General features: G+C 39.4%; 2 protein-coding genes across 10 annotated transcripts in view; one reads left to right on the top strand and one right to left on the bottom strand.

The window, feature by feature from the left end:
* The window catches only part of LOC139985091 (uncharacterized), a 30,256-nt gene extending 21,537 nt beyond the window's left edge, over window positions 1-8,719 (top strand). The window contains exons 1-5 of one of the 9 annotated variants that reach the window (XR_011799287.1): window positions 85-222; window positions 552-607; window positions 2,090-4,341; window positions 5,029-7,292; window positions 7,760-8,719. Coding sequence is in view for 8 of the 9 variants with exons in the window: in XM_071999336.1 (XP_071855437.1) it covers window positions 605-607; window positions 2,090-4,341; window positions 5,029-5,065 (2,292 nt within the window). In the remaining variant the exon portion in view is untranslated. Of the gene's footprint in view, window positions 1-5; window positions 282-549; window positions 608-2,089; window positions 4,342-5,028 lie in introns of those variants that run through there. The other 8 variants (XM_071999316.1, XM_071999310.1, XM_071999303.1 and 5 more) reach the window with 8 other exon arrangements.
* LOC139985168 (uncharacterized) lies at window positions 8,519-12,236 on the bottom strand. Its single transcript, XM_071999430.1, has 2 exons — window positions 12,108-12,236; window positions 8,519-10,162 (listed from the first exon to the last, which is right to left on the bottom strand). Exon 2 carries the CDS (start codon window positions 10,133-10,135, stop codon window positions 9,029-9,031), a length of 1,107 nt encoding a protein of 368 aa, XP_071855531.1. The 5' UTR covers window positions 10,136-10,162; window positions 12,108-12,236; the 3' UTR covers window positions 8,519-9,028.
* Window positions 12,237-13,143: the final 907 nt, after the last annotated feature.

Here is a 13,143-nt window from a genome sequence, read left to right as displayed (position 1 = left end):
ATTTCTTTTTTGCATTACTTTACCACCGAGCAGTCACTAATGTAGTTAGATGCCTCCCAATTACACTATCAGTCGTCGCAGGTCAGTAGGGTGAGCACAGAAATTTATACATTTCTGTCTTAATTGAGGCTATATTTCAGAAGGGTTTGTGCAAGAAAGAAACTTACTTCAAATGTTACCTAGCCAAGTGAGACAGTGGTAGCCGCGCCGAAGAATATATGAGTATAGTGTTTGACCTGTTCAGTTCACCTTGTAATAATTACGACTTTGGCAAAAGCTAGGTACACCTTGGTGCTGGCCCTTCGGCTTGGCATTCCCAGGCCTGTTTCGTTCTAGCCTAGGGAATAAAGCGTAGTGCTCAGTCTAGGCCGATTGTAACCTAGGCATAGGGCCTGTAAGTAGGCTTATGATTTATATTGTTGGCCCTGATGGTCATAATGTATTGGCCAGTACGTGTGTTGTGATTTGTCACCGCATACAGTAATCAACCACATATATGCTTACACTTACTACTTATAGCTTTATGAAATGACTTTTTCTTGTCATTGCAGGGCTACAGACTGGACATTGCAAAGATGATTAAGCTGAAAATATAATTGTCAGCATGGTAAGCTATTAATAATACCTAGAAAGGTGGAATGTTAGTGTTGAAATGATTGGCAGGGTTTAATATGTCTTTGATATTTTACTTTGAAGATGATTGTCTTTCCAACAACAACAAAACATGGCACGTTCTAAAATTTAAATTAGGCCAGAGTTAATATTCTGATTGTGGAAGACTGATGTCTTAGAAGTTAGATTGGGAAGGCTCAGGAATCAAGTTCCAAAAACAAGTGTTCAATTCGAGAAATATAAACCAAGGTGTTTCAGCATATGCCTGGGCATGTCCTCATTTACATGCAACATAAGTCATACTACCTACAAAGCAAACTTGTATAATTCATTCATAGCATCATGCAACTACTACAGTCTTTCATGGAGCAGGTATTCTCCAATCTGTCTGGCAAAGATTTCAATCCAGCCCACAAATAAGTCAAACATTCATCCCACAATCTTGCACTAGTCTGGTATGAAAACTCTGCAGGTCTTAGACTTTAAGGCATTGAAGAGTCGCCCCAAACCGCGTGCGGCCATCTGAAAAAGTTAACTTTCTGTTGCTTGCAAGTGACGTTTTGTTCGTGTCCCTACAAAATGCAGACAGTAATGAAACGTGATACCTTGTTATCTTAAGCTGGACCTGAGATGTCCATCGTAGTGCACTGTGCTGTGGGTATTGACAGCAGCTGTATGTACTGACTTTCCACTTAAGTCTAATTACCGACGACGGTAGCAAGCTGTGTGTGTATTTTCTGGGATAAAGGGTGTGAAGACTTGCGCAAAAAGAAACGTCTAATGCCAGTAATCTGACCTAGTTCCGAATGAGGTGTAACAGAAGTGTTAGACACCACCATCGATCCCAGAAAATACGCACACAGCTTGCTACCTTCAGTAATTAGACACTAGTGTACAGTCAGTACATACAGCTGCGGTCAATACCCACAGCACAGTGTACAAACGATACAGCGATGGACGACTCAGGTCCAGCCAAAGATAACAAGGTATCACGTTTCATTACTGTCTGCATTTTGTAGCGACAAGCAGAAAACTTCACTTGCAAGCAACGGAAAGTTAACATTTTCAGAGCGCGGCACACGGTTTGGGGCGAGTCTTCAATGCCTTTAAACACCCACTGTTTTACACTGCTCAGTGCTCCATCTAGGTGCGATGTGATTTTTGTTCTCTGGCCTTTTGCTTCAACAAATGTTACTCTGGCACACAAGAAGAATTGAGAACTCCTGATAAAGAAAATTTACTTGAAAAGGATAGGTGCATCTAGCAACATTATTACCCTCTTTCAAATAACCACAAATGCATGCCATAAATGAAATTTTCATGAAAGTAATTAAATAAATCAATTTAACTACATTTTGATTTTTCTCTTTTAAATTGCAAATTTATATGTAAGATATTCAGCTATAGCCCACAAAAATCATTTCATTAAAAATAAATAATATATGAATGACATGAATTCTTTTTTATTTTTGTTCAGGGTCAAATAAATGTCGAGGTCAAGGTGATGAAATGTAAGAATCCAATTTTGTTCACTTGGTGGAACAAAGAAGAAGTTTGTGTGGATGCCTGTCTCGTGACATGTCAATGCCAGGGATACAAACTAGACCACTGCCAGCAACTTATTACCACAGAGGAACAACAGACGATGCCCTCCAGTACGATTCACGCTCTAGGGGACATGAAATGGGCAGAGAAATTTGCAAAGGCATTAGAGGCATCTGAACTCATCACCATCCCAAACAGGGAGCTGGATGTTGTGTTAAGTGATGCCCCTGATGAGGAACCAGAGACAGATACACCTCCTAAACAGGTGAAAAGGAACGGGAAGAAACAGGAGATCAAAAGAGGAGTAAAAGATTTATGCCTTGATAAGATAATATTTGATAAAACTAAGTCACATGTGAATAATGCAGCTCAGGTTATCCTAGAGGAGTTAATGACTCACCAAAGTGGTGAAGACGATGAAGCTGGTAAATCACAAACTAGTGAGAGTTTGGCTAGAAGAGGACGTTCAGGAAATTCGATGGAGAACGCAGCCGAAAATTCAAGTGAGGAAGCTCCCGTGCATCCAGGTAATATGAAGGAAACTTCTGCAAAGCGTAAGTCTGCTAATGTGGTTCGGCCCGAGTCTTGTCAAATGGATGAGAACTTAGTCTTGGAAACTAGCTGCATCGAAGAGAGTGCTCGTATCTGTGGACTGAAGGAACCAGATGAAGGACCCGGGGTGTTGAAAATAAGTAACGTCGGCCAGGCTCACCACGAATCTCCTCTCAGCCCGAGAACATTTGCAGAGCTTCAGCCAATGAGGAGTAGTTTGAACACAATGCATCATGGGAATCTACCAATGAAAGATATTCATTCGATACAACTAACCGATAGGAAAATAGACGACAGTCTGAACATCGAAGGTCATTCTGTCGATGAAAGCATGCAAGCTCTATCTCAAAGGAATATCTCAAAATCCTCAATTCCACAGGACAGCACACTCGACAACGGAAATGCCAGTATAGGGAACGATGGAAACATCTCCATTGCAGGAATGACTTTCACGACCTTAGAGCCATCTGCTTCTTCATTGTTCAGAAGTGAGATATTCCCTTCTGAGCAGCACCAGACAACTATCTGTGCTAACCCAGTGGATGTGTCTGTCAGCAGTCACATGTCCTTTATCAGTAGCTCCGATATAAACTTGTCCGACGTGTCCCAGGCTACCATTCCATTGACTTACACGCCTCACGGCCAACTGAGTTTTGAAGATCAGACTATCTTCGACACCTTACGAGGCATGATCGACAGCGCCGCACCCAAATCCAACCTCAATACAGTTACCATGGAAACTGGAATCACTGGCGAGCAGCACACACCAAACGAAACACCGCGAATGATCACCATCCCACACAATAAATCGAAAAGTCTCTCGTCGGCCATGACGACATATCTCGCTCACAAAGATGACGAATATAAGAGAAAGTACCAAAAGTATCAGAACGACCCGAACAGTGTCTTTGTGCTCTGCGAGTGCTGCGGAGCTGCACTCACCAACAAAAGTATTAAGAGACATATGGAGTCGATTCATTCTAAGGGAGACCGAGTGAGAGCTCACCAATGCGATGTCTGCGGGAAAAAGTTTCTCTACGAGACGAACCTCAAGAGGCATTTATTTATACACACTGGAGTGAGGTTCAAGTGCAGTTTCTGCGACAAAACTTACAAGCAAGACTGGAACCGACAGGTACACGAAAAGACTCACCTCAATCCCGGTCCGAGTGCAACCACGGTGAGGAAACCGCTCCGCCGGAATGCTCAACTATCCAACAGGTCTGTGGACTGCAAAATATGTGGTAAGACATTAAAACAACAGTCTATGAAACTTCACATGGATTCTCACAACCAGAAAATGTCAACATGTCAGATCTGTGGGAAGACTGTCAAAAGTGGTAGTAAGTACCAACATGCCAAGCTACACACGAACGAGAAAACACACGCATGTTCCTACTGCTCGGCAAAGTTCTACTTCAAGTCTGCGTTGGTGGCTCATATGAGGAAGCACACAAAGGAGAGGCCTATACCGTGTCGATACTGCGACCGCACATTCCCCCGTTACGAGGCCAGGACAAACCATGAACGAATACACACGGGAGAGCGTCCTTACAGGTGTGACATCTGCCGAAAAGATTGGAGGGACAGACCAACCTATATGCAACATATGCAGAAACACCACCCGGGAGTGTAAGTACTTGATGGATCAGTAGCCTGTTACTGAGCTCAATCACTATGTGTCTGTCAATATTAGATCTTGATACAGCTGGCAGTAGGGATGGCCTAACTTGGCAGAACTTCAAGTTAATGTTGTGTCAAGAGACAGTTTTGGCTTACAGTATAAAATTATGTCAGGGAGCTCCTTGTATGAAGTCTTCTTTGTTTCATTAGGAATATTATGAAGTTGTTAATACCTTAGGCTTTATTCTATATTCCTCTGGGCACCTTAGTTTACCCAGACCCCCAGGGTTGTATCCCCTCATCCTTCTCTGATGATACCTGGCAGTGCTTCCCCCTCCTCCTCCCCTCCCACTCAGCAGATGATGTCTAAGCCAATGTTAAATTAACCTCTGTATATGTGCTCTTGTGCTCAGCTACGATTGTTTGGAGTTCTGTAGAGTGATTACAAACAGAGTAATGAAGTGCTGTGAAATGCTGATTAAGTGAAACAATTAGCTTGCTACAAGGTCAAAGATATGCAACCTCAATGGTAATCAAATTTTTATGGTTATAAAGGGTGCAGAACCCTTTAGCTTTCCACTTCCCATCCACCCTCACTCTCCCCACTGCCCCATAAACTAAAAAAAGAAGATTCTTCCATTCAATCAAATATATGATAAAGTTCTTCTAATGTCTCTTCTTCTCTTTTCCTCACAGCCCATTAATGTACAAGAAGAAACCAAATACTCAATGATGCGAGCAAAAAATGGCCAAAGATGATCAGAGAGGCAGCTCAGATGTTTCCACCGTCACATCTATTATAAATCAACAGTGATGTAACAGTCCCCCCCCCACCACCCCTCCATCCCCCACCCCTCCTCCATTCCCCCTGTCAGGAGGCTATCCAGTTTAAAGTTTGTAGCTAATTTTTTATAATTTTTTTACTTTCTTGAAAACCTTTTCAAGTGGGAGATAGATGGATTTCTTCTCGAGGAAAAACTTTTCCTTACTGCAGCCAACCAGGGCTTGAACTCATGACTTCCCAGATGCTTGGTTTCATTGCTGCTAATGTCACCACTTTTATCCACTCGACTAGTTACACATCTTCATTCTATGGAGTAGAGCTGGACTAGATTGAATTAAAGGACCTCCTTGTTATGGAATGATTTTAAATTATATAAAGAATCTTGCCAATATTAATGCCAAACAGCTGCATTTTATGTGTGATAATATCTAGCCTTTGTAGTTTGCTACCCAGAAAATGGTTCTTTGCCATTTGTCAGTGCAGAGATGTAAAAATAAAATATTTGAAAAATCATGCTTGGTTTAAGACCTACCATTTTAAATCAAAATTATACGTACAAAGGACTTACACTTGCAAGAGTTATTTATCACTGCCTCAATTTAAATTATAGCGTTAAAAGTTATATAATTGACCGCATGATTCATATGAATTATCTAACATCTGAAAAGATAAATATACATATTGTTCATACTGGCCACTACAAATACTTAATATTGTGTTAGGGACTGTCTTGTATAATGGGACAGGTAATTCTTGAATGATATATTCCAGGACGAGGGGTGGGTGTGGGTGGAAGCAAGGTCAGGGGGTGGGGGGTCTACATACCCTGCCTGGATCAATTAGTGTGAAGAAAAATAATGTATTCTCATTTTGTAACATAATTAGAAAAAAACAAAGCTTTCATCAAGAGGTCTGGTGACATAATTGTCCCTGATGTTGTCCAACCATTCTCTTGATGTCACTGGGTACCCATCCTTTAGCTGGGTTTCCATGACAACAACTGTTTATATCTGGTCAACATTCAGTTGAAGTTTCTACCAAAGCTGCCAGAAGTTACGGCAGAAAAGGTTGAAATTGATCAAAATTCATAAAACTAAGGCTTTTTCCGTCTTCTAATTTATTTTGTCATTCAATGAATATGGATTAGTGAATAAATTTGTTTAATTTTAAAAACTATTGTCTTCCAGACACTTTTTCACTTCAGTGTTTATCACATGTAAAGTTCTACTCTAGGAATATCTGAATGTGTCTTTCTTTTCTTGAACTACTTGAAATGAAGATGAAACTGGACTTTGTTAAGCTAGTGAACCACATTGATGATGGAAGAGTGTGTATCAAAATGTGTAATACCTCAATTAAAAACATTGCCTTAGTGTTAGCGATATATATATATATATATATACTTTTTTAAAGTTAAGTTGACAATAGAATAACTAGTTACTATGAAATCGGAATTCACTGTAATATAACAGAACATTACTTTACTAGTTGCCATTCTTTTTTGTTTTTTGGTAGGGGGGGAGTAGGGGGTTTAGTCATTTTTCATGAAGGCCCCATGATGATGACAGTAGAACTTTACCTCCAGATGAAAATCATACAAGGACGTAGCCAGCGGGGAGCAATCGCTCCGCCTCCCCCCTTTGAGTAGCCTACCCCGAAAAATAAAATTTCACTAAAAGCAGGAAATATCTTTAAAGCCCTCTTTTCAGGTTGAAGGAAGCTAAGCGACCCTTCTCAATTTTTCCCCTGAAAATTCGTCTGCTACGTAATACAATTCTCTTACTATAGTTTTTTTCCTGCAATGTTGGAGGCATTTGGGGCAAAAATTTTCTTTATACATCATAGCGCTCCGTTAAGTGTAATAATGATCCGTTTGTTAGAAAAGCCCCTTTTAAATTCTGCTCCCCCCCCCCCATTTCAATTTTCCATTTCAAATTTCTGGCTACGTCCCTGAAAGCCTCAGTATTTCTTACAGTAGGAATTCAGCTTTTCCAGGTCTGGTTAATCCACCCCGCCGTTGCAGCATTTTCTCGGAGTGAGGATCGATTTCGAGACCGACTGCAGTGACTGGCTGAGCAAGGTGTCTAAACATAAACCAACAAACACCAGCGAGTTGTTTAGTATAACTACGGACGTAGGAGTTCATCTCTGAGCTTACGCTGGTCTGAGAGTGCAGGTGAGCCAAGGGCGGCGGAAGCACTTTTAATCTGGGGGGGGGGGGCACCGACATCAAAGGGCACTTTGCACAAATTCAATTTGACTGATGTAGTCTTATATTCAGTACCCTTTATAACTCTTATTGTATTATCTTTTTCGCGTATACACATCACTTCATCAACGCCCCCCCCCCCCCCCCTTTCATGGAAAAAATGCATACTAGCACTGCAATATCCAAAGTTGTATGCACGACATTCTGAGCGGAGCGCCACCATCGGTTGGCGCGGAGCGTACAAGAAAATTTTTGGTTTTACAAACCCCTCAGATGGCCGGAAACGGCCCTTCCCGAGTGTTCATTCTGGTTCCCTGGCCTCTTGCTAACTTGAGACACCTCAATTTTTATGTAGAAAAAGGGCACATTTTTAACCCTGAGGAAAAGTGGGGGGCACGTGCCCCCTGTGCCCCCCCGGTTCCGCCGCCCTTGAGGTGAGCCCGGAAGCTATAGCAGTATGTTAGCCCATGGGAGGGACAATCGGGGTGGGGGGGGGACAGAGAACGAATTTTCCTTTTCATTCCTTTTTGTTTTATTATTCCTACCGTTCATGGGTGAAGGGATCACGCTGTATTTGGCTCCAACCCGTCTTGCAATGGCATCGATTTTGAGACAAATTCGATTTTCACTGCTGAGGATTGTATGGCCCTGGTCGCTGATATGATGGTTAATACCTATTAGGTCTATAATGATATAAATCTAAACGCAAGGATGTGCTAAATAAATATTAACTTTGTGTTAGGTTGAAAAGAGGGGTAAGGGGGGGGGGGAGATACCCGTAGCAGTGGTAAAATTCTTCCCGGCTGAATGTTAAAACTCCCGACGGAACCCTTCCCCTCGAAAGACGACTGGAGGTGCCGGCCGTATCTCCCTTTTGGCACGCCACTGTGTGAGGAGACTGGAGCTAAAAATTGTAAGTTCATTAAATAGTGTATTCTCTCCACACAGTGCGATGGACTCTTTCTCCACCCACTTCTCTTTCTCCCTCTCTATGTGTCTCTCTGAATTAGTATTATTCTTTTTGCGTGCTATGTTATATTTATTTATAAAAAACGCATAATTCTCAGTATACATCCATAGATGATTTTTTTCTTAAATGTGATCGACAATAAAATAATCATAAAAAACTTAAATCAGAAAAAAATGTAAAGCAAAAGAGACCTTGATACAACAAATACCACTATATACATATATATGTTATCCACAACAATATTTATATTTTAGCCCAATATACACTGGTTGTCATATTTCCTTTTAACTATTGGGCAAAGGAGGAAAAGAATAAGTTAGAATGATTGGCCCACTTATAAGTGAGTGAGCAGAGTATAAGGCTCGTTAAAAACTATAATTACAAAGTCAGTAACCTGTCAACTTAGTTGAAAGAAACCAAAAATCCACGTAAAAGTGTACCTTTGACACATCTCATACTGAACGTTTGAAACATTGACTTCCCATCTACATGAATTCTACACCACAGTTCCGAAATGGCAAGGACGGTCTGACCAGAGGCAACGAATTCAAAATATTTGTTTTCGAAATGACACTAATGGACTCACTGAACACATACTATTGGATTTACTCCTTTGGCAAAAGAACACTTCTCATTTGTCGCTCAAGCCGTGCTCACACCCAATATCCAGAGGAAATTGTGTATAATTCCACATATACGGTACCATACGGTATACCGCAGCTATTGATTCAAGTCAACTAAATTCGGGCTTATAAATGATTTCATCGGACGAAGACCGTCTGCCTCTCAAATATCGACAGTTTTCCAACTTCTTCATTTCTTCGGCGAGATCAACATCGTCTTGGTGTGTGGCAAACCGGTTACCGTACGTTAGATCAAGATCACTCAACCGTAGCCTATTCGATGCCTGCTTGTCAATTCTCAGACTGCGGAGTCTAGTCGAGGTAACATTCCAATGTACACAGCTATTAGGGTTTGTTCTTGAACGAGAATCAACAGTTGTTATGACAGGGTTAATCCTGTTATCGATTATTCGCGCTCTGGAATTATCCACGGTCCTAAACCGCGGTGACCTCGGTGACCTCGGTACATCGCGATGCAAGCCTTTTTGTCCTCTTGGCGACACAACGTTATTGATGTTGTTGTTACTCTCCGCTTTCTCTTCGGAGTGGACCGATATGGCTGGTACACTTAACAAGTGTTGTGTATCTTCTGCGACATCGTTAGGTTTCGCCCATGCTTTTTTAACACCATTATGACCGCCTTTCCTTTTAACTTGTTTTTGGATTGGCGGTGTAACATGGCTGCTGTCCTGTGTATCGTTCTTTATGACGTCACCAGTTAAATTATTTTCTGATGTCGAACGAGATGGCATATCTGGAGGTGAACGCCGCAAACCGGCGTCTTTACGATTTCGACGTGTCAATCGCGGTGAGCAGAGAGCATGTATCGTTGATTGTGGTTGAATAAACGGTCTGATATAAGGGTCAGAATGGACAGAGATACTCCCTGTATCACTGTGGCTGTCTCCTCTATGTCTTGGAGGGCACAAGGAAGGTAAACTCCCTGCGTGGCTTAAAGGAATCCAGTCCAGTTCTTTCTTACTTCCATGACTTTCACCGACAGAGTTTTGCTCCACCTTTAACCTTCTCAAAGATGGCACTAATTTTTCCTTCTCCTTTCTGAAATGTTCCAGTACTCTTTGTTGTTCCGATGAAAGTTTCTTCATTTGCCGGTTAACTGTGCTTTCTTCGATTCTGTTGACTGTTTTTGCTCTGCGCATGCGCGCACTATCCATGAGGGTAACTTTATCATTTGTATCGGTCGTGCTCGGGGACATGTTGAGTTATATATAACACTGAATGATCTGAAATACAAGAAAATGATTTATTAGGTAATAATAGTCAATAATCAATTTTAACTCGACATGGGAGAACCGTATGAAAACAGCTACCCGTCACTACCCTATAAAGAGAAAAGGGAGGATTCTTCCTCGCCATGAACCCCTCTCCGCCCCTCCCATACCATCTTTTGCATTTTCTGTAAGTCATGTTTGGTCATGGTAGATGTCCGCGAGTTGAGTTCACAATTGAGTAAGTATTCGGTAACATTTTGTGTCCACATTAGTATGCAGTTACTATATACTTACCATTTTATGCCCGAGCATTATAACTGAATAACTGATATGCGGTATCACTCATTTAAAAATATTAGTACTATAGCCTAGTCTTACTACCCGACAATTTACAGTCTTACGAATTGTTTCATCAACATCCTCCGGTGAGGAGACATATTTATGTAGGAGACTCATTTCTCTTCACAGGTTATCCTTTTCCGGCACGTGACGTAGTCATACATGGGACAGAACATAACTTTGAAATAATGCTTTCATAAAAAAATTAGATTATTAGTTTAAATTGTCAGTTTAAATTTATTGTTCATGCATGACGAAAACTAACCCAACGCCATGTACCACTGGAGCCGATACAATGTAAAACGATTGTGTATTCATTAAGTTTAAAAATGCAAGAAATTTTAATATGGATAAATTCATCAATTCACAATATTCTGGTATTGACACCATCTTGTTCCTTTTCAAATCTTAGCCTTCACTAATCTATTTATACATCACAGGAGAACCTTAATGATAGATATTAGGCACAAACGTAATTTTGATATGTTTTAAGACCGTTAAAACTCACTGCATATATTAGGCCATGTTGTATTTCTGTTACAATTTAAATGTTTGAGTTCTATGACCCTTTTAAGTGCTGAGATTCAAGGCTGGACTATATGCTTAGTCTAATAAACAGATCATTAGATCAGTTCCTCACAAATACTCTTTATTAACTTGTATAGACTTAAATGACATGTTTACAAATTCAAGGACAAATGGTGTTGAGGGTCATTTACAAATTGCTCTATGTTACTAATATAGAAATTGTAAAAAAAAAAACATGTTTTGGTTAAGTTATTATAATTTATAAAACAATGAATGAACATTAACATTTAGCTTAAATCATCACTCATTTGGCCTCAAAGGAACATTCGAGAAATTTAGCAAAAAGAAAACAGCTGATTATGTTGAAAACTGCAACAGCTATAGATACAGCACTAAATGGGCCATCACATATCAAATATTAAAAGAAAATCTGGATAAACTCATCCTTTAAAATGCCGTCAAAATATTAAGACCTTTCCCGAAACACGATATTGTACCAATTTTAATAATTATATTCATAAACTTACCAAGTAATAATTAAATGGACACAATATGTAACAAACTGATGAACTATTCATTTAAATAAGTGAGAGATTCCTAAGTTATAGCTAAAACATTAAAATATTCTATAAAATTTCTAAAATGCTCAAGCAAGATTGCTAAAATTGGCAAGTAAACAGTCGTCTCAAGAAACAAAAAGCAAAAATCATTGAGTATAAACTTGTGAAATTGCTCACTTCTCAATTTCTGAATTTTTAGAAAATTTCTAACTACGTTGGAAATTGGTAATTTCTAGATTTATTTTTATTTTATTTATTCATTTCAAGTTTTTTTTAAAACTTAGGTCTATTAGAATTTAGACAACTCAATAAATAGAGTTTATGCATGGTCAGCGATTCAACAGGGTAGTTTGTTTTCTTCTGACAATTATTACATTAAAACGAATATTTTCACTTCATGCCACATTTACATTGACAAATTACTAACACTTTTGAAATAAATAATAAATCAGTTATCAATATACTTATAGCTATGGCAATTTTACAGCGCATTGATCAAGTGTAAAACATGAATTTAGGTTAATACTGACCTTTGTATTTCAATGTTTATGTTCTCTTGTCCACAAATCCTCTTAATTTCTCGCTATGCTGAATCGGCGATAATCAAAACCCTGAACAGAATAAAACCGCGATTTCTTCTTTTTTCTTGTTCAGGACTAATACCTAAAATTACAGGACTAATACCTTACATGGATAAACGTTGTGGGTCTGTTCTTCTGAAGTGCGTGATCGACAACGTGTTTCCGTCAATTCTATTATACTCTACAGACCCATGGCTTCATTACACGCGGCAGCAATTCTTGATTCTAGGCCCACCATTGACACTATATCACTATTTTCCATTCAGCCACAGCTATATACGTAGGGTAACTGTTTTGTGATACAATAGGATTCTAAGAAGGGTCTTTATCACTCTTGATTCTTGGTCTTAATCAGCTCAGCAAACACTTAATTGGACTTTATCGATCGTAAAAAGTGGTTTACTGTCAAGCCATGTTCGGTTCGTTCCCTGCAGTGACGTCATATGACTTGTGACCACACATCTGTTTTAATCCAGCCAAATAATGGACTGTTCTTCTGATTGGACATCCATGGTAACTAATGCCAATCAGTTGGGAATTTGATCTCCCGAATCGACCGTTATTACGTTACGTCACTTTTAAGAAACACAGCGCAAATAAATATATATATGAAATAATAATTTCAATTGATTACATTCTTACTCGATCAATTTATTTTTGTTGTTGCAAATCGTCGAAATGATAGCATTCCATAAGATCGTTTCAGATTTTTTCATAAAAATGTTAAAATACTTAGGCTATGTTTCATGCAAAACGTTGAAATACAAAAAACAAAAAGAAAAAGGGGGATTTTTGGTGATTTACTTAATGACGCGTTGATCTGTCAACAGATGTATGAAATTTATCAATTTGCTGTAAATTTTAACTTATATTAAATGAATAATTAGTAGTTTTGCCTATCTTAAATTATATGTATTTGCAGAGATATCTGAACATTTTGACATCTTATTAATGTTTCCATATTGATAAAATATAAAGTATAGAT

Source organism: Apostichopus japonicus, chromosome 2, assembly GCF_037975245.1.
Source record: "Apostichopus japonicus isolate 1M-3 chromosome 2, ASM3797524v1, whole genome shotgun sequence".
Lineage (NCBI taxonomy): Eukaryota > Metazoa > Echinodermata > Holothuroidea > Aspidochirotida > Stichopodidae > Apostichopus > Apostichopus japonicus.
Note: the sequence above shows the minus strand (reverse complement) of the source record. Positions and strands in the feature narration are given on the sequence as shown.

Excerpts from the sequence above, each read along its gene's own strand:
- LOC139985168 (XM_071999430.1), bottom strand. The coding sequence starts at position 10,135 with ATGTCCCCGAGCACGACCGATACAAATGATAAAGTTACCCTCATGGAT.